We start from the raw sequence: 22307 nt of genomic DNA, 5'->3' as shown, positions 1-22307 counted from the left end.
ATAAAAAAGGATTCCACGGATAAAATGTTAAAGAAACGCTGCTTTAGACACTCTGAATGGAAATAGATAAAAGAAATTGTGTCTTGTGGTTTAAAACCTAAGAAGATTAATATTAAAAAAAAAAAAAAAATAGATATTTTAGATAGTTATATTAGTTAGTAACTTCAAAATTCGTTCAAAATTCTATTTCTACGCACCAAAATATTCAAATACTCAAAAAAATATTTTGCTTTGAAATAATATAACATAACTTAATATTATTTGTTTGACTTCAAATTATATAAAAAAATTTTTTAAATATGTTAATAGTTTTATATAATGCGTATATTACGTTAAAAAGTCACCATGTATCTACCTATCATATAATAATATAATTTGTGGTCATGTATAACGATGGGTCGAATGGCAATGCCTTCTAATAGGTACTTATTTTTTTATACTTAAGGACACTGACATCTACAGACAATAAGTATTATTAACATTCTTCACTCATAAAATAATAAAATTATGACTTTGAGTGATTGTCCGCATACAGTGTTATTTTGCAGGGACCAATAATTATTCTAAATCATGGTTTTACCACAGAACATTCTAATTTCTGGCCATTCTGAACTATTGTAATCCTATTATTATCAAAAAAAATATTTATACATGATATGAGATAGATATTAGATACCGTTATTTATATATATATATATATATAATATATATATATATTTATACATTTAGAATTGATAATACTCGAATTCCCACTAGGGTGTAAATGACAGCTTTATTCATTTCAATAATAAGCTAGAAACATATAACTCTTAAAAATCAACTTTATTATTTATATAATATTATGTATCACATTCCTGTACACACTAACATCATAAATAAAACATATTTATCAAAATAATTTTTATGATTTTCAGTAATTCTAGAGTAATACACAAATTATGGAAAAAATGAGGTACTATTGAATTTGACCTATCGGTTTTGTATTTCAATTATTATATGATTTACTATTATAGATATTATATTTTTATTTAAACAATATTTAGAAAAACTAATATAAGTTAATGTCAAAAATCTCTATATTTGTTGTAATAGACAATTTTAATTTAATATTACTTAAAACATTAAGAAATAATTAGGTTTGAATAAATTCACTTTGTTCTCGTTTCTAAGGGGCTTAGGACGAAAGAGATAATACTAATTTTTTGAATTCTAAAACTAACAAAATAATCTACTGTTTTGAACATAACACTAACTCTATTGAAGGAAAAATTATATTATTGTAAAATGACAAAAAAATATTATGTTTTTTATCTTATTCTGCAAATCATTTTTTAAGCAGAAAAAATACTCAAATAATTTCAATTACAGTAGAATCTCGGTAATCTGGCCGTTTGATAATCCGATACGTCCAGTAATCTGACTATATTAACCTATATTTATCTGGAAATTAATCATAAAATTACTATTGTAAACAAGAAAACAAAAACAAATTGATAATTTTTTTAAACTTGTCCCATTAAAAGAGTAATTAAACACAGTATATATGTATTATATATATGTTATAATAAAATACAATAAGGTTATTCATTTTTAATATGAGTAAAAATGTAAAATTTAATAAGTAAAAATGCGTTTTGATGTGAACTAATTCGGCGTTTTTATTAATCCGGCAGTAGCATGGTCTGATATGTATCGGGTTACCGAGATTCTACTGTATTCATATTCAGTACCGTAACTAGAGGTTGGAGAAATAGGTGATTGCCAAGGATGCAGAAAATAATAAAGAGACGCATATGAGTTAAATCAAATTGCTTTTTTATATAAAATGTATTTTTCTTATAAATTATTTAGTTATATTATAATCAAGCATAAATGTGTATTGCACAAAAATTATACTAGATTTCAACTTAACAATGTTTAATTATTAGTGTATTATTATTAAATTTATACTATATACCTAACAATATATATTTTATTTTTGTATGTATGAAAGAAAGGTATAGCCATATAACAGCTATTATAACCAGAATGATAACTCATTAACTATAATAACTCAATAATTTGAAAATATATAGCAGTATTAAGATTAATATATAAGAAAGTAATATAATAATACTATAAAAAATTATATTATAAAAAAATAAAATTTTCTGAGGACGGAGGGTAGTTAAGGCACTATTCATATTATATTATATTGGAATTACAATTTAGTTAATATTCTGGGAATACATTTCAAAGTTATTACAGGTTAAAACAAAAGCTTTCTAGTCTAGAGAAACATTTCACAGAGCAGTGTTGAAACTTGAAAATATAATAAATTTAACCACATGTAGTATTTTAAAAACTGAAAATAACAATTTATAAATTGCACATAATATATCAATAAATATTAAATTAAAAAATGTATACATTAGTTCAAAAAAAGAAAATAATCAGTAGTAATTAGCTATGCGTTGGCTACATATATATATTGGATGTATACTATACTAATAATTCATTTAAAAAAAATGATCAACATATATTAAACATATATTACATATTAAACAAATAATAAATACAGTTAGGTAAGCTTTTAAATCCCTAGTTAAATCTCTCTAAATTTCATTTAAGCCCATATAAGTCATAACATATCAATTCATTATTAATACACTTAAAAGAGAAAATGTACAAATACAGTTTTATGTTTTAGGATGGCATTGGTAAAAATAAATAAACTTAGAAAAAAATACAGCAAATATTATAGTTCAAGAATTAGCAAAGAGAAAACTAACTTGATCCATAATTTTAGAATGAATGGTTGCAAATAAAAATAAAATGTAGTAAAAAATTATCTTTTAATTAATTTATTTTTTATTCCTACCTCTTCTTAACTCAAGTTAAATATTTATTTATTATTTTAGATAAAAGATTAAGCTGGGGATCCTCATTTCAAATCTAAAAGAAAGTTATTAAACACTAGATCTCGCTTATTACACTCTGTACTAAAATCCCACTTTGACTTCATAACGAAATACTTATTTATTAGTCAATTCTAAAAACAATTTGGTCATTTGGTGCTAAACCAATGCAACTAAAAACAATCAAAGCCTTTCAATCAATCTCTCTTTGTATAATATATAATGTCTACCCCTTGGTAAATCTCTAATATTACCCTTTACAAAGATTTAAATATCAAACCAGTTGTTAGTTTAGTTAAATCCCACTGTAAAAATTCCATTTCAAATTACTCCAACACCCAAACCCTTTAATCGCAAACCAAGCACACTATCTTGATTCCCGGCAGCCCTTCTCACTGTCTTAAAAGACGTTAGTTTCATGATCTTTTAGATTTCACTGTTCATTTAGAAAAACTCGACAAAAGGGTTCTATCACTAGATGGCTCCCCTGATCAATGTCTTAAAGTAAGGTAATACAATTATTATCATATTTTCTTTTTGTATTTATTTTTAATACAGGTAATTATATAAGCATAATGGAAAAAATATAGACATCAAAGTAAAAATTTGAATACCTAATATTTACAAAAACTGATTTAATTGATCATATACCTATTTATTTAAATTATAGTTGAAATAAAAATAAAAATATGTTTTACCTAAGTAAATACATTAAGAAAAATGTATTACTCCTCTGACATTAATGACAGATAAAATATATAATTTAAAAAACAACTATATTTAAATTACTATCTTAGAAGTTAGTTCACACTTGGTTTTTAAAATATTTATCAGACCTAAGAAGACCTTAATAAATCTAAACAATAACAAAAATTAATAGAATTGGCTTAATCAACAACTAACAAATATATAAAATATTACTATTTCTTTTTTTTAGAAAATTGTCTTGGCAGTTTTAAATGTAATAAGTAACAGCTATTATGTAATCATATCAAATTTTAAATCTAAAAAAAAAACATCACGTTTGCTTGCTTAGACTTAATCATAATAATAAACAAAAATGTGACAGTTTTTCATACTCATACCATATGAAATAAAAATAATCTAAATGAATTTGGTATAAGACATATTTGATAAATGGAGTGGTAAGGAATTTAATAAATTAAGATACTATATTGCAAAAATTGTACATACTAACATAACAAACTAATGAATAATCAAATGTCCATTTCAATACAATTAGGATTAAAATATTCATAAAATATCAATATTTTAATTCCTTTATATTCAATTTATTATTAATGACATTTTAAATAGTCATTAAAAATTAATAGAGCTTAGATTTTTGTGATGTAGCATATTTATTTCTATTAATCCTATTGAATTTTAACCTAGGTACAACTTCGTTTAATGTTTAAATGAATAAAATAATACAATTTTTATTTGGCATAGGTATAATTGTAATTTTTTTAAGCAACATTACATATAAACAACAAGTTTTGTTTGTTGTGTTATAGAAAATTTTTTTCTTAATAATTTTTAGATTTAATACAATAATATACAATATTTATTGCATTAAATCAAAAATTCATATTCTAAGAATTTTATGCAAAGTTAACCATTTATTTATTTTTTTTTTTTTTTTTGTGCATAAATATATACTTATTAATGCCATTTAACATAAACATTCAAGCACTTGTAATAGGAGTACATAACAATTTCAAATTATCATCATCATTAATCATTAATCATATACATAACTCTAGGTATAAAACCAATGATGAATAATGACTAATGAAAATATATGTAAAATAATATATTTATTAAATTTAATAGGTTATACAAGAAAGGTTTCCAAATCAAAACTCAAACATTAAAAGTAAACAATATTCTAAAAATGAATGAAATACCTACACCTTAATTTTGTTTAACATATATAACTTACTCAAGAAAATAAAAAACTAAACTATATTAGGTAAGGCTTTGAAAAGCATTTAAAATCAATAAGAATTCAAAGGAAATTTCTTATCAAGATGTAAGTATATGGCCAATTCATAGCGTGAATTTTAATAATATACCTATACCAATGACACTAAACAATATAACTGAATTTTGAAGTCATGGACATGACCATTTAAAGAAGTTTTACTTTATACTTGTACCTTACATATACTATAGTCTTTGAATAGGAAGCTCAGGTTTCAGAATGATAATATTTGGGATGACTTTTTGAAATGTTGATAACTAAGTTCATAAACTTAAAATAACAAATAAATATATATTTAACCAGCAATAATAGGTACCATACATTAAATTTCTTTAGTCAGAAAAATTCTATTGTTTTTTTTTTTTTTTAAGCTGATTCTAGTTACCAACATAAAAATACTCATAACTAAAATAAATTATTCGTAACAACCAACAAAATAGCTTTGATGAAAAATAAAATAAAATAGATACATTGAACAATAATAATAAATTACCTACTATAACAATTAGTCAAAACTTTAAAATGGGTCACATATGATACAAAGTAGTTTTAATTAAGAAGAACAACAATTTAAAACATTAAAATTAACATTTAAAGTTAAATACCTAGTCAATACCTAATAAGTAAAAATATTAAGTTAGAACATTAAGCAACTCACTATCAAAATTATTAAACATACTAACAGAATATAATAATTGTTCATAATAAAAATTCTATAAATAACCTCTGGAATTGCAAGTATTATGAATTTACTAATCATACATCAATTAAAGAGTATACATATCATAATATGTGAGTAGGTACTACATACTAAAATAATTAACATTGGTCAATAATAAATTGTCAGTTACATAAAAATAATTTCTTATTATAGACTTAGTTATGTATGTATATTTCTTTAAATATCAGATGAGTGAATCGTAGATTTTGATACAGTACCTACTTCATTAAAAATCAATGATAGTGAATTAATTAGTATTTTTTGATTAAATTACACAAGGATACGATTAATTAAGTGTTCCTAGGACTTTATGTAGCTACTTTAAGTTTTTGCCTTTTATAAGAATTAAAATAACATTAGGTAGTTCATTTATTTTATAATTTATAACAATTTGAGATACTAAATGTGTCTATTATATATTATACCTACATTTTAATGTTTTTTTTTTATTTCTTGAATATAAAAAATATACAAATCAGACGGTTCCAAAATTAGTTTACTAATTTTGATTATTTACAAATACATATATGAAAAACAAGATACTTTAAAAAATTATCTTTATTTCTCACACTGTCTCTTAATTGTATGTTTTTTTTTTTAATTAATAACAACTCCATCCGATCATGGTAATGACAATTAAGTATTTCTAACCCAAAACATATGCTACATTAATTATATAAATACATTACATCAGTGGGTTTAGTACCTATCTATTGAGATGTAAACTGTATATTAAATTATTCTAAAATAGCTCATATTCATTTATTTAACATACAATTAATAATTGGATGACATACATTGAAAAATGTATCTGTTAACAAAAAGTGACTTAGTATGAAAGAAAAGAAAACCATAAATTGTTTCCAATATGAAATTATGTAAACTGTGCAAAAACATTTAATATCAGAAAACAATTCTATTAAAATTAACTATATTCAATAAAAAATAAAAATGTTTTAAACTTAAAATTATCAAAATGAAAGTATAAAAACTTACCAGCATTCATTGACACAGATTTCATACGACGTATCAAAATATGTGTGCTTCGCCAGAGGCGTAAAACAGATGCTGCCCGAGATCAATACGATTTTTATAATTTTAAAACGACTGCCGATTTAATAATTTTAAAGAATATCATAATTCTGTACGATATTATAGGAGGTATGTATAAAATACTGGAACATTTCAATGAGCAATTTCGGTTCATTCAATTACCAACTATTTACAAATTCACTTTTTGGCGTAATAACATTTGAAACGAATAAATACACACTCCGATAAAACGTTGATAATAAAAAAATAATACCTATCATAATAAAAAAAAATAATATATATTTAAAATATTATATTTATTATCAGTTTGCTTGTTTATTTTAGTGTAAGTAAATTTCTCTAAATTACTTAGTATTTACACAAATTACATCTGTGACTAACAACTCATCTACTCTAAGTGAGATAAACAAGAACTGAGAAGAACAACAAAAACTTTTTTCGACTTTCTAAAATATAATAATAATAATAACACGTTTGGAGATAGACTATAACGGGATACTGGGAAGGAGAAATTGGTCACGTCTGGTGTAGTTGTGAGTGGTGTCTGGTGCACGATTGGTCTGTTATTTACGTCATGAGTCTTGGAAAAGTCGACAAATCCATGGAAAATAAATACACTGATAATAATACTCAAAATATATAATATACCTATCCACCTTGCAAAATTGTAAATATTATCACGAAATAAGATAGTATTATCTTTTGAGGGAATTCAATATAATGGTTAACGTTATACACTTTAAAAATATAAAAGTTAGCGCATGAAACGTTTCTAAAGTTAATTATTCGTAAAAGCGATATACACCGCTTGGTTAACTGTGGATCACAGTTAGCAGTTAGGTTAAGAACGTGGTTTATGTATTGAGTCATAAGACATAAAGACCAAGGGGGTCCTCCATGATACTACGTCTTGTCCAATGTCCACTAATCTCAAATCTGTGGTCTGTCTGGTGGTCATAACTCATAACCATAACAAGCATGTCCCCTATATTATACGACCATTGAACTATATATTACAATTATATAATGTTATTAATTTATTATATTATAGTAATTAGCAGGGCTAGGATTTGTATACAATAAAAAATTGTAAAATATGTTTTTTATTTACCAAAATATGCATTTAAATTTTTATAAGATTATTTTTTTTATTAAGAAAATTTGTCTAAATTAGTTTCGACAATTACAATAAACATATAAATATATAATAATTAATAAGCTACTAAATTAGAAAAATATTATTATTTTTTTTTAATTATGAAACCAGCCTGATTGAATAAATTAAGTGTGGATAGAATATTTTTGTAAGATAAACACAAAAATATAGTGACAAAAAAAAATTGTCTGTTCTTTATACAATGTAATTGAAAAATAAAATAAAATGAAAAAATTTAGAAATAAAATTTATAATTCACATTCAAAAGTGTTACATAATACGACAACATATATTTTTAAATTGTCATTTTGAATTAAATACGAAATATACAATAAAACATGAATTTTTCGCATTATTTTAATCGAAGTATGCAATAATATTTATTTTATTCAATACCTATATGCAATAATATGCATTTTATCCAAAATATGCAAAAACATGCAAAATAAAAACACCACCATCTATCTCATCATGAACTATGAAGTGATTCGTGGACATTAGGTACTGACAAAATCAATAATCAGAAGTCGCAAAAAAACATGCTGTTGCATATAATTCCTAGCCCTGGTAATTAGTAAATAAATACTATTAAATAGTTAAATATATACAACGTATCAGTGTATCACGATGGATTGATATGGTATAATATACTATATATAGCACGGACCACGGACTAAGATATATCTTAATTCTTAGTAGGTATAAAGGTACTATATTATAATATAGTATTTAGTATTATAGTACCTATAAAAGAAGGGAACATACTAGTTCTCCGTCATCAAATGTTTCCAACTTTTACCGCTATCGAATTTATAATTATAATAATAATAGTCAATCGTTAGATCTTATATACCAGCTGCCGTAGGCATATTGTCCAAGAATTTGATTTCAATGCAATTTCACTATCCGCCTAGACATTTTAAATGACCTAAATGCCTATTTCAAGACAAGCAAATAATAAAAATGAAACATTTTGTATTATTTTAAAAAAATAACTACATTTTCTATTAATTATTTATTGCTATTTTATACATAAAAAAACTATGTATTATTTATTAATATACAAAACACGTAGGTATATCGTAAACAATAAGTAAATATGATACAGGAACAGGATCAAACATATAAGGTATCAAAATATATTAGACATACCTAGACTAACAGTTTACAATAAATTATAATTATACATCGTTTGTATTTGAAAATTTAAAACAACATAGTAGCATCAGTAGCATGTAATAATATAAACTAATATTTAATGGAATTATGTAATTTAATATATTATAATGTAATTTTGTAATTATATAAACTAATAGGTAGTTAATGTAATAAATACCTAATTACTAATTATAACAAATTATGAATTATGATAAATTGATAAATAATTCTAGGAATAATAAAAATTTGTTTTCGTTATTTTATATAAATCCTAGCTCTATAGTAATTACTAATAGTAATAGTAGGTACGAGTATTAAAAAATGAATAAAAAGGTTACTTATATTATAATAATACGTTTTTGTTAATTCTTAGTTATTACAATTTACAAGTTATTTGTTATTGTTTAGTGGCGTTTGCTGGGACATTTAACATTATTTTTTAAACATAACTCACAACTCAATATAGATTAGGTTCTCATACAACCAAGTACTTACATAAATTAATTTTCCAAAATAAAAACCAATGGAACTTTTATTTTCATTTAATAAGAATATATAGAATACTCTAATCAGTGGCGTAGCCAGGATTTTTCTTTGGGAGAGGCTATCAATTTTTCACAGCGATGGTTTACCTATAGGTTCTTCCATAAGTGTAACATGCTGATACCGAAGCATTATTAATATACATATAACAAATAAAGAAAGCTATGACAATTTAAGACTTTTGTAGCGTTTTTCATAGACCATTAAAATAATTTTTCAATTTTCTTAAAATTTCGGGGAGAGCTGCAGCCCCCTCAGCCCATCCCCTGGCTACGCCACTGACTCTAGTACTCACTATAGTCACTATATAGTCAGTAGTCACTACTCGGCACTCACACTATAGGCTTTAGAATTTAATACACTCATATATATGTCTATCACACATTCACACCTAATTAGTAATTACTAATTACCTATAAATATATATTTTATGATTTAAGTTTTAAAACAATAGTACAGAATACAGATGGACACGAAATTAATTATATTTCATATACCTACGTATTTTACATATTAATTAAAAATACATAGTTTTTTTTTATTTATATAATAGATTAATAGCAATAAATAATTAATAGAAAATATGTATAGTTACATTTTTAAAATAATACAAAATGTTTCATTTTTATTATTTGCTGGACTTGAAATAGGTATTTAACTTAATGTCTAGGTGGGTAGTGAAATAATATAAAAATCATTTAATTAAATATTAAATAATGCCCAGTCACCCAGTGAAAACTCAAAACTGGTCGCATTAGTAACTTGTAGTGCATGTCTCCACATTGAGGGTTAATGTCTGCCAATCGTACGGCCGAAAATACTCAACGAGACGTATACGAAAATACGAAATTAACTATAACATTTATAATTTTTTCTATGATACTTCCGACTTCGCCATTATTGATTTACACTAACAATAAGTATTGAATTTATTTATGAATTCAATATACCTACCTAATAATAAATATAAAAATATTGTATTCGGTAACCTATAATACGAAATTACGAAGTAAAAAATAAATAGTAAATACTATAATAATATAATATTATTATAGTAAATACTATAATAATATAATATTATCATTTTTATAATCATTCGTAATCCATGTGGCCTTATGGGTAGGCGCACGAAGTTACTACATCGTTGGTAGGCGTATACACAACAGCCTGCTGTCGATAAGTCCTCATAAGATGATAACTGACGAGTGATGATGAATTGATCAATCGCTATGACGTAGTGTAGGTACCTGAGATTTTGCATTCTCGCCTAGAGGGGTCTGACTTGAGTACCTGACTGTGCCCAGCGGCAGATTAGGTTAGCATTGATTATAATTAGTACTATTTATACTCAATGGTAATATGTATGCGTGCTCCATGCGGCCATGCTGTTTTTTTTTTACAAAATTGGATATTCTAAATAATATTGAATTGTCTGAATCACACCAACGTTTTTTTTTCAAAATCAATAAATATTTTAAATTCATATTCTTAAGCAGAATATTTCAATGTATAAAAATCGAAATTCGGTAGAGTAATAATTTATATAAGTCTAAAGTCATAAGTGTTTAAACCTTAGATTAGCGTAGATGTGTGTTTATCCCGTATAATGTTGGTCTACTGTTCTGTTCTCCTTAACTCTAAATACCTACCTATTTATAAATTATAACTTAAAAACAACTCTTACGAATTTCGATTTGTATAGTCTAAAAAATAGTCAATTCAAAATATGAAACTAAAAATGTATTTTATCATTGCTGTCATGTAAAAAATTTAAAAAAAAATGTAAGGATAAAAAATATTAAAATATAATATAGTTTTTAAAAAATGTTATTTTATTTCGACTAAACATTATTTAAGAAATATGTTAATAGATTAAAGATTTTGAAATAAAGAGTGTTAATTAATAAAAGAATCACTCTGTATGTTATCCAAGTATATTAATATAATTTTACAGTTGCATAGTTATATGCGTATGCGTTATCAGTGAGTGTCGAGTGATTATCCAATATCCATATAATAGAACTGTTAAGCACTTAAGTTATTAAAATTATTGCTTAGTTCATCTATTTAATAATTTAATATCCATCCTCGTGTTATGTTTTTAAGCCATTGATTATAAATTAACATTATTTTATTATGTTATATTAGGTACTTTTTTTCTTAATCATTTTTCGATATTCATTTTAATCACTGATTTTACATATTTTTTTTTGTTTCTAGTTACTACTCTTACTAGGTAGTTATGTTAATGTTATTTTAGTTATTTATCACTTGTCAGTATTTAGTTAATTACCTACTATACATTGTAAATTTTATATTTTATATTTTCAATTACCTATAGACTAAGTATAGTTTAGGTTGTGCCTGACAATAATTTAGTTAAAATATAAATTTTAAAAACCTTCAAATATTTCTTCTTCAACAATGTCTAAGTTCAACTATGACCCTCATAAAACATATGAAATCGGTTTCATAGGATCAGGAAATATGGCTCAAGCTATTGGACTTGCTTTTATTAAGAAAGGTAAATTTGTTGAATAATTTTAGTTTGCTTTTATGTCATAATAAAAATTGTTTGCTGCTTATAAATAATGTAAAAATATATTGTAATCGGTTTTTCATTTTCTTAATTACCCATATGATTATATATTTTCAATTGTGTACATATTTTATTTCATAATATAATATACGTATAAGTTAATTTTATTTTCTACAGAGTATTTCCCAAACTTCTTTTTTGCCGGATCCCTTAGAGATAGTAAAAATGATTATGGACCTCCTTAATAAAAATAAAATGTTTGTTTTTATATATACTATATAGTATATAGTATTTTCAATTTACATTAGCGGACCCCTTCCAGTATATGTTTGGACCCTTAGGGGTCCGTGGACCACTGATTGGGAAACTCTGTTATACAGGATATCAAAAGAATTCATAGCCTACGTCAGAGGTGACAAATTATTCAAATGCTACGTGCCAAAGTTACCTATTTTTTTTCCGATTGTGCCATGTAAAATATTATATATTTAGTATAATATAAGTAACCTCCACTTCCAATACATACCCGAATGTATGTACCTATATAATAAAAATATTTTAATTTTTTGAGTGCCATAGATTTGCCATCTTTCGTCTACATTATCATATTAATATGACATAACATTACATTTTAGCTTCTAAAAATATTAACAACAAAAATGTATTTTTATTTTTTATACTGTTTTATAACAAATCAAATATAATGTAATCGTTTTAATTTTAAAAGGTATATGTAAAGCGGAAAATTTAATTGTATCATCGCCTTCAGAAAATAATAAAAAAGTATGGAAAGATATTGGTGCAGCTGTAACAACTGATAATAGTAAGTTTATAGCAACGATGTTAAGTTTATGATGTATAGATTATGTACATTTAAATAATTTGGCTCTTTTTCCATCTATTTTTCAGATGATGTATTTTGTAATACTAAAATAGTATTTTTAGCAACAAAACCCCAATACTTTTCTAAGGTTGTATCAGAATTATATATAAAAGCTTTGGGTCCCTTAAATATTTTAATATCAATTATGGCTGGAATACCACTAAATACAATACAAGAGGTAAAGAATTTTAATTAAAATTATAAATATTAAAACAATTATTAAGTATTTTATTGGGTGTTATTTATCTATAAAAGATTTAAAAATATTATTTCTTTTACTTTTTAAAACTTACTAGATTTTATAATATTTCGATATGTAAGCATAAAAATTTGGAAGAATAATTTTTAACCTAACCTAACCATTTTAATTTTTACATATCAAAATACTCTGAAATCTAGTAAGTTTTAAAAAGTAAAAGAAACAATATTTTTAATTCTTTTTTCAGTTCTTTAACCAAAAATACTCTGATTCAGAATATGAAATTAAAAATGCTGTCATTAAAAAAAGTAAACAACTTTAAAATATTAAACATTAAAAAATATTTTCAAAATTATTATTTGGAATAATGAGTGGTTTATGGTAAAAGAATCACTCTATATATAGAACATGATATAATATAGTCTTAGTTACCTATTAATAAGTATAATTTTATTTTTATATTTTAGGCATTTATGTTAAAACCTAGCGTTATATTCAAAGTTATGCCAAATACACCTAGTCTAATCCAAGAAGGATTTTCAGGTTTGTTTAATTCCATTTTTACAAAATTAAAGTTTTACTACACATTTTATTTAGCCTAACTTCTTGTTAACCCTATTTTTTTCTATATTACATGGACATAACTCCTTTTAAATGAGTATAGTTATGCTTAGACAAAAATAGATGTTTAAAGGGATACCATATTGTATTGGATGGATGAGCTATTGAAGTTATTTAAATTATTAATTTAAATTTCTTTCAATACTGCTGTAGATTAAAGATGCATTTATTTATCAATATCACTACAAAATTAATCTAGGTTTGAAGCACAAATTATTATAATTTAAAATACTATATCAGTTATTAAAAAAATTATATTTGATTTACTATATCATAGATTCGGGTTGTATCTATTCTGTGATAGATTTAGCAATTAATTAATAATCATTATATTAAGTTATGATTAGCTCACAGATTTCTATGCAATTGAATAATTTTTTCCTCTTCACATTTTTGGATTTTTGTCGGTTAACAAATCTTAACAAATCATAATAATTAAAAATTTATTTTTGTATATTTCTGCATATTTAATGGTTATTGCATATTTTTATAAAATTTGAAATGTATAGCAATAGCAAATTAAACCGAAAATTAAAAAAAAAACGTATAAAATAATATTTTGTCAAGTGGAAATTAAATTTTGTTGGTAATTGGTATAATAAATGAAATAAAGATAAGATTAATAATCGATTATGATAAACGTTTATATCTACCTATAATCTTAATTGATCTTGATGTAACAGTCAGTTATCGACATACCACTCAGTTACACGTAATTTGTTGTTTAATTCATAAATTATGAATATGCCAAAAATAAATAGTTCAATTTGCAACAAAATTCAAGAATGGAATTCCTGAAAGACACTGAGGTTTTCACTACTGACAGAAAAATAGTATTTTGCAACCCTTGTGAAAAATGTTTTATTTGTGATTTAAACAATACATTAAGTTATTCAGAAAGTTTCATAAAAATTTATTTTTGTTAAGTATTTAGGTAATTAATTATTTGTTGATAAATTATTTATTTTTTTATTATTAATTAATTTGTAAATTATAAATAAATAAAAAAAAATTCTTGCGTATTCTCGTGATTTTTACTGCATATTCCGATACTTTTTAGTTCATAAAAATCCATTCTCTAGTTATGATTGATACTAAAAATTTAAAATGATATTTGGTTTGTCATTAGTTATTACATATTAATGTATATTTTTAGTTATTTCTTATCAAAATGAAGCTATATTGGAGGAAATTGAAGTGACTTTGCCAAAAGTTAAATTGTTAATGAGCGCTATTGGTGGTGTAGAAGTTATACCAGAATCATTAATGAATGCAGCTGGAGCAATTTCGGGTTCTGGTCCTGCTTATGTAAGTATTGTAAATTACCAAGTATGTTTATATAATACTAGCTGATCTCGCACAGTGTTGCCCATGACAAATTAAATAATGTTATAAGATTAACTCTGTCTTAAAACTATATACAATTATAGCTGACCTCATGCACTTTGTTACTCATTAAAAAAATACCTACTCTATAATGTGATTCAAACTTTGATTTGTTATTTAATACTCGGTTTAATGGTGTTCAAAATTTAAACATTTTCATTGACCATTTTGAATCTCAAAAAATCTGTAGAAGCATCACTTTAAAATGTAAATTTTGCAAAAAATATTTTTTTAATACTTTCTTTATTGCTCATTAAATTTGTGATGTTTAGGATCTACATTTATTAGTCAGTGAGTTATATTATAGCCATCCTGCTTATGTTGCCTGTGTTACTCTCTTATGATTATGCAAGCAGAATATTATTTGATAGGCAATCTACTTGTCACCATAGGTGAATTAACCATTCTTAAATTTATAACTCCTAACCCTTAAGTTTCAAAGTTAATTATATCAATTTTTTTTTATTTGATCCAATCTACAGTTGATTAGATACAATAATGTGCCATCTCGTAGTTTTTTATAAAGTTGGTATAACAACCTGACTTATGTGTTAATACAATCACCACTTTATTATTACAACTAATTATAAAACATTTATAATCAAAAATTTCCATTGGAAATCTCAAATTACTGGTTTAGCACCTACCAGGGTGGAGGTGGAATAGCAAATTATACTTTACAATCTATTCTCATACCCACCAAATATACAAATATTTTATAAAAATTGGTGGAGTTCGACCACAATATTTATAACATTTATAAATATTTTTTACCCTTCTAACCCCTTTGGGGTTAAATTTTTAAAAATCCTTTCTTAGCAGATTCTTACTTAATAATAGCTATCTATATGCAAAATTTCAGCCAGGTCCGTCCAATGATTTGAGCTATGTGTTGATAGATCAGTCAGCTTACTGTTTTATATATTATTAACCCTTTTAACCCCAACAAGGCCTGTAATATCTACATCACAAAATAAAATCACTGTCAAAAATGTATACTCATAGCTTCATCATTCCAGCTAAGCAGTGGCGTAGTTATGATTTTGTTCTGGGGGGGGGGATATATAATTTATTGGTTAAACATAAAGTGAGGGGCTCAATAAGTCAATGATTTAAACATTAAAAAAAAAAGGCTCTGGGGGGGATCTATCCCCATATCCCCCCCCCCATAACTACGCCATTGCAGCTAAGCAATGATGGATCACTCAGGACAATCCATTATATATATATATATTTATATAATTCAGTTATTATTAAATTAATAAATTTTATAAATTTTATGAATTTAATTTAATTGTGTAGGCATTTCTTATAATTGAAGCATTGGCTGATGGTGGTGTAAAACAAGGCCTTCCACGTGACTTAGCTGTACGTTTAGCAGCTAGTGCTATGGCAGGAGGAAGTCGCATGGTTTTAGAAACCGGAAAACATACCGGCCAATTAAAAGATATGGTAACATCTGCAGGAGGGTCAACAATTGCAGCTTTACATGCTTTAGAAAAAGGAGGAGTTAGGTAAATATAATATTATACAATTGATTATTATTTCCAAATAAACAATTGCTATTTTGAATGGTTCATTTAGATTTGCCATGATGGATGCAGTTGAAGCAGCTACCAATAGATCAAAGGAAATGGGAGAAAAAAAATAATAGTGGTGCATTTTATCATTTTTACAATATGTAATTTAATAAAATTATAATAGTCAACTGTTTCATCAGTTTTATTTTATACATCTTAAGTTATTACAATATAATACAGTATAATATGAATAATATTTTTTATATTTTGATAGGAATAATATTTTATGTATCTGGGGCATATTCAACACACCTAGATGGATCAGTTGGGAAGAATTGTTGACATTTAGTCATTAAACGTTTCAAAGCTTGAATGTATTTCCTTTGTGTTTCATCATTTAGTACATGTGCTACATTTTTTGAGAAAATCTTTTCTCGACCTGTACGAGCATGAATACCAACCATAGTAACGCCAATAGGCCACGGGGCATTTCCAATTGCCATTTCTAAATATGCATCACTAGCTCTTAAATAATCTTTTTCCAACATATGTTTTGTAATAAGTGTTAAACTATCCAAAATGTCATCGGGTAAACTACTGTTTTTTAGTTTTCTTAATAATGGTTTTAAGTAAATTAGAGTTTGATTGTAAATAGCTAATGCTAACTTTCCTTTTGTACTAGCTTTTTCTTTAACAGATCTAGCGTTTAACTGAACCTCCCACATTTTCAATAATAATTGTAAAAGTTGTACAATAATTTCCATATCTTGGGATCGATCACGTCTCCTTCCTAAAATACCAGCTTTAGATTGAATGGTTTCATAAGTTGCCATTGCTTCTTCCATACTTTCCAACTCTGTATAAGTCTTTTCGGGTGCCTTATTTGTCATCAGCTTATCTAAATAGTCTTGATCGACTTTCTCTAATGCTTCTTGAAAATCATTTCTAAAGCCCTACAACACGATATATTATGTAAAAAAAAAATACAGAAATAATATAATTACAAATTGAAGTCATACCTTATTTGATTCTGGCTCAGCAAGTTCACTTCTACGTAATCTTTTAAAAGAATCAAGTTCTGATTCTCCAAACAATGTAATAGGTTCACCGCGATCTCTTAGCCTCCGAATTACTTCTTTTCTTGACAAAGTGTGTTTCTCAGATGTAGTACTATTATTTTCATCACCACTACCTATTATTTCATTGAAAAACAAATATTGTACTTGAATATTATATTATATTTTGGTATAGTCTAAAAATAATATCTGAGTATAAAATGTCAACAGTAAGAATATATAGAAAAAAAATTACATAAATAAAGAATGACCATAGTGAAATTGTCCAAAATCAACAATATTAACAGTAAATTGTTAAATTTAAAAGAAAAAAATGTTTTAAAAGTATCGAAATTAAAATGGAATAAAAGAAGAACATCATACAACTTAACATTAGCAGTTCTTAACCCTTTTATATCCAAGTATTATCTAACCATTTTGAAAATTTTGTTGTACCATTTGTCCTAATAATTTATGAACTTTTCACATTCCACAGATTGAAAAATGCTGTCTTAGACAATAGTCTTATCATTGTTATTATATTAGTAAACTTTCTTAAACATTGTATAACACCTTATAGTATATTATAAAACTAAGTAAGTATTTATAATTTATAATTAACTTAGTGCAATAGTTATTACTTATTACCATAAACTTATTGAGACATAGTTTTTTATCTATTTCAATGGAAACATTCAAACTATTATTTTATTAAGATAAAAAATTGCAAAAATTATTCAAACTAAATAAAAATAATAATAAGTTGTATTTAAATAAGTATGTATAATATACATTCTTAACCATCTAAAACTAACTAAATTTGTATTACGTATAACAGGAAAAATCACATTTTTTGGGTGAAAATCAGAATTTTGCTACACTGTGCTCATACAAAAAAATCAAAAATATCCCTTGACTTGTTGAATAAAACCACTTTGGGCAGGCCTTAGAGTAAAAATAAAGTGCAAAAATTACAAAAAATCACTAACTTCAAATGACTATAAATTTAGAGAGCCTGGTAAAGTAGAAATATAATAAAATATTTGGAAATGTATATAACTGAGATTATGTAATAGTAGCATTGATTAAATATACAAAATATAAAATATATTATATATGTATATGTATTTAATCAATGATAGAGGTATATGTAAAATGGAAATGATTCCACTCAACACCTAATGTACAGCAAAGCAGTACTCACTTGCCTACCTTTTTTTAAAATTTAAATAATTGCTGGAAACAGTTTATTTCAGGTAATTTTACTATGAATGTATTTGAATTTGAACAGTTTAACCCTGGAAATTTTTCTTATTTTTTTTACCTAAATTTAAATATTATACATCACATAATACTAATATGATAAAGCTATTAGGGAAATGCAAATAAAAACAACTGGAGTAACGAACCCCATACATAATATGGAAAAAGCAACTAGCTCAAGCCCTAAAGTGAGCAGCCAGCAATATTGGTTTGAAAATCAATCCTGAAGAAACTAAAATAATGGAATTACTAGATAACAGAAACAACACGTTTACGATACGTGATCCTTAATTTTAAAAAAATTTGATGAATTTCAGTACTTAGGAGCTATACTGAGTATTAAAAATGATAGGTTGAGAGAGATAGGAGTGAGAATAACAAAAGCTGAATGAGCATCATTTGCCTTAAGAAAGTTTTTAAAATCACAATTGTTCTTAAAAAAAAAAACTGAAGCTAGACTGTAAATGGCAATAATAAAGCCTACGCTCACCTATAGCTGCAAAGCATGGAATACCACCAGTACAACCAAAAAAAAAAAAGCTTCAGAATTTTGAAAACAAAATTTCAATGACAATAATAATATGTAGACCACCTTATGATAGTGAAAATTTAACTTAAAAACAATTTAACAAAGAACTACAAGGAGAATTTTATCAGTTTTAATAAGAGGACAAAGAATTCAATGGCTTAAACACACGATGAGGAGAATTAGAGATAATATAAGTAGAGCGGTCCTAAATTAGAAGACTATAGGGAAAAGACCTCGAGGGAAGCTAGAAAAAGATGCCTGAAGTTGTGGAAGACTTTAATAAATTGGGAATATAGGAATGAAAGAAATTAAATCAGGATCAAGAGAAATGCAGAGAGATTGTGATGACAGCCAAAACTCTGGTAATAAGTGCCAAAAGAAGAAGAATACTAATATTATGATGCAATACTATTTTTTACTTGATCTTTTATAACACAAATAACATACAAAAAGATAAAACAACTTATTAAAATGAAAGAGATTAACTACAAATAACTATAATATAAATGAATAATGATAAATAACATTTTCATAGTAATTTTCATATAATATTTTTAAGAATAGACTATATAGACTAATAGATTATTAGTCATTATTAGGGCTCGGATTTTTATATAAATATATCTTTTTACTGTGACGTGATAAATTTATTTATAATAAATTTGTTTCAAGTGATTTTTAATGAAATTAACTTTATTTTTTTTCACATATTTTGTTATAAGTACATGTTTTTATATATTTCTCAATAATTTCATTTTATGTCTCCAAAGTACGTAAACAAAATAACACCAAATATTAAACTTAACCTATGATCAAAATAAAATATTCGATATTTAACCTCGATAGACAATAAATAGAGCGCTTCTTTAGTTAGTATAAATCTGTGTTACGACCTAACTACAGATCATTTAACTTTGACAATTTTAGCATGTAACCTAACTCGTTCTGGCACGCGCTCGCAGCATTTAAAATATGATATCGCATTGCTTTCTAAATCAAGATGAATAAGGTTCAATTTCATAATAATTTCAATTAAATTGTCTTAATTTTTTTGTCATTTATAAAGCAATTTTTTTTCAATAATGTTTTTTTGTATTTTTTTTTATATTCCATATTTTAATTTTTTTATCACATATAAAGCGATTTGTTGTTACATATTTTGGTTTTCAAAATACATATAAATCCAAGCTTTAGTCATGATATAAACTATAATATATAACTATAATTAAAATTGATCTTTTAAAAGTTCTATTAATTCAGTTCTAGAGTAAGGTTGCCAAATATCTATAATATAACTATAAAACATTAATACTAACCTGATGATTGTTTTTCAATCAGATTTTCAAAACCTTCAATTTGTACAGTACTTTTTTTTAAGTATTCTTCTCGTTCTTTGTTTAATAAATCAGATCTTTTAAAGAATTTTTTATTTGGATTCTATACAACACAACAAAACAAATTAACATTAAAATATTGCAAAAATGTTCTCAAAATAAATACATTATACCGAACAATATAAAATATTTTATGTAAATATTACTCACCAGTAAATTAGCATCTTCCAATTGTTTTCTTTTTTTTTCTATTTCAGCTTTTAAAAGATCCATAGTAAGAACCTAACCTATGGAATTGAATTCAATACTTGTAATATAATATCGACAAAAAACTAAAAAGTGAGAAGTAAGAATATTCAATATTACCTATAAATTAATAATTATTATCAAGAAATCAAGATTCAATTATTCAAGGTGTATACAAGACGTATACAACCAAAGAACTTACTATATACTTTGATATAAAATATATATATGTAAAATATATTATACGATAATAAGAGATTAGAGATAACACAAAGTAAATCAATGATAATAATATAATATGGAGTCATCACTCATCAGTAGGGTTCAGTCGGTTCAGATTTGAAGGCAATATAATTTTAAAAAAAAAAGCATTTTAAATGTAATAAAGGTATTTAATTTATGTAAAAAAGCAATTCAAAAATATACTACAAAATATTATTTTTTTTTTTTTATATTAAAAAAAATAATTCGACAAATGCGGACTGACGAACAATCTTAGATCATATACCTACATATAATATGATCTTAGCAAACAATCTTGAATCTACACGTAATCGTTATAAACATATCTTAATCTTTATATAGGTAGCAAGGTGTATGATTGATAGGTAGTATGGATCACGGACTAAGATATCTTAGTCCGTGGTATGGATACTTTTATGGCCATACCAGATACTCGATAAGTCGAAAACGGATAGAGTATTCAGCGATATCGATAAAGTATTGCGAAGAATAAAACCCGTTTAAATACATACATCGTCTTAGAAATTAAATGAAATACATTTTTATATAAAAATTATTTTTCTATTAAGATTATGATTATTAAAAGAAAGGCTTTTGCTTTCAAATCCGAACCCTATACTCATCAGTATAAAACTAATCTTTTGATAAAATTATATAAATATGTATTATGCATATAAATCCTACCTTGGTCGTAATTAGTATTTATTTGTTTATTTTTTTTTTTTTTTTAGTATTTAAATATATTTGTATATTCAAAAGCGGATTAATACGTACCTACGCCTTGGTATCGAGGATAGTAAACAATAGTCGTCAATGCAAAAAGTCAAAAAGATGAAATATCTAGATAGTGTCTAATATGTCTATACTCTACTCAATACACCATGTTACTATGACATGGCGGACGTAGACCTAAATTTTAAATGGTGCTTATTACTTACAGCATTGTTGGGCCCTCTTCTTTATTTAGAATATCT

At 25.0% G+C, this 22307-nt stretch overlaps 3 protein-coding genes across 5 annotated transcripts in view; 1 reads left to right on the top strand and 2 right to left on the bottom strand.

Moving 5' to 3' along the window:
* Window positions 1-7056, bottom strand: part of LOC114127390 (E3 ubiquitin-protein ligase RNF19A-like) — a 35921-nt gene extending 28865 nt beyond the window's left edge. The window contains exon 1 of the mRNA XM_027991621.2: window positions 6602-7056. Coding sequence (XP_027847422.1) covers window positions 6602-6626 — 25 coding nt within the window. The 5' untranslated portion in view covers window positions 6627-7056. The remainder of the gene's footprint in view (window positions 1-6601) is intronic.
* A 4504-nt stretch (window positions 7057-11560) lies between these two features.
* Window positions 11561-17040, top strand: LOC114126937 (uncharacterized). Of its 2 annotated transcripts, XM_027990996.2 has the most exons (8): window positions 11561-12039; window positions 12782-12877; window positions 12964-13115; window positions 13604-13679; window positions 14914-15065; window positions 16446-16657; window positions 16728-16824; window positions 16938-17040. In XM_027990996.2, the coding sequence occupies exons 1-7, from the start codon at window positions 11940-11942 to the stop codon at window positions 16792-16794; spliced, it is 855 nt and encodes a 284-aa protein (XP_027846797.1). In that variant the 5' UTR covers window positions 11561-11939; the 3' UTR covers window positions 16795-16824; window positions 16938-17040. The 2 variants fall into 2 exon arrangements, with proteins under 2 accessions (XP_027846797.1, XP_027846788.1); XM_027990987.2 differs by lacking the exon at window positions 16938-17040 and having other exon boundaries at window positions 16728-16859.
* LOC114126924 (pre-mRNA-splicing factor 18) lies at window positions 16839-21305 on the bottom strand. Of its 2 annotated transcripts, XM_027990973.2 has the most exons (5): window positions 21211-21305; window positions 21055-21131; window positions 20827-20947; window positions 17683-17855; window positions 16839-17616 (listed from the first exon to the last, which is right to left on the bottom strand). In XM_027990973.2, exons 2-5 carry the CDS (start codon window positions 21115-21117, stop codon window positions 16948-16950), a joined length of 1026 nt encoding a protein of 341 aa, XP_027846774.1. In that variant the 5' UTR covers window positions 21118-21131; window positions 21211-21305; the 3' UTR covers window positions 16839-16947. The 2 variants fall into 2 exon arrangements, with proteins under 2 accessions (XP_027846774.1, XP_027846767.1); XM_027990966.2 differs by having other exon boundaries at window positions 21055-21275.
* Between the last annotated feature and the right edge of the window lie 1002 nt (window positions 21306-22307).

Source organism: Aphis gossypii, chromosome 2 (assembly GCF_020184175.1).
Source record: "Aphis gossypii isolate Hap1 chromosome 2, ASM2018417v2, whole genome shotgun sequence".
Classification (NCBI taxonomy): Eukaryota; Metazoa; Arthropoda; class Insecta; order Hemiptera; family Aphididae; genus Aphis; species Aphis gossypii.
The sequence above is the reverse complement of the archived record's forward strand: the minus strand, read 5'-3'. Positions and strand labels throughout refer to the sequence as shown.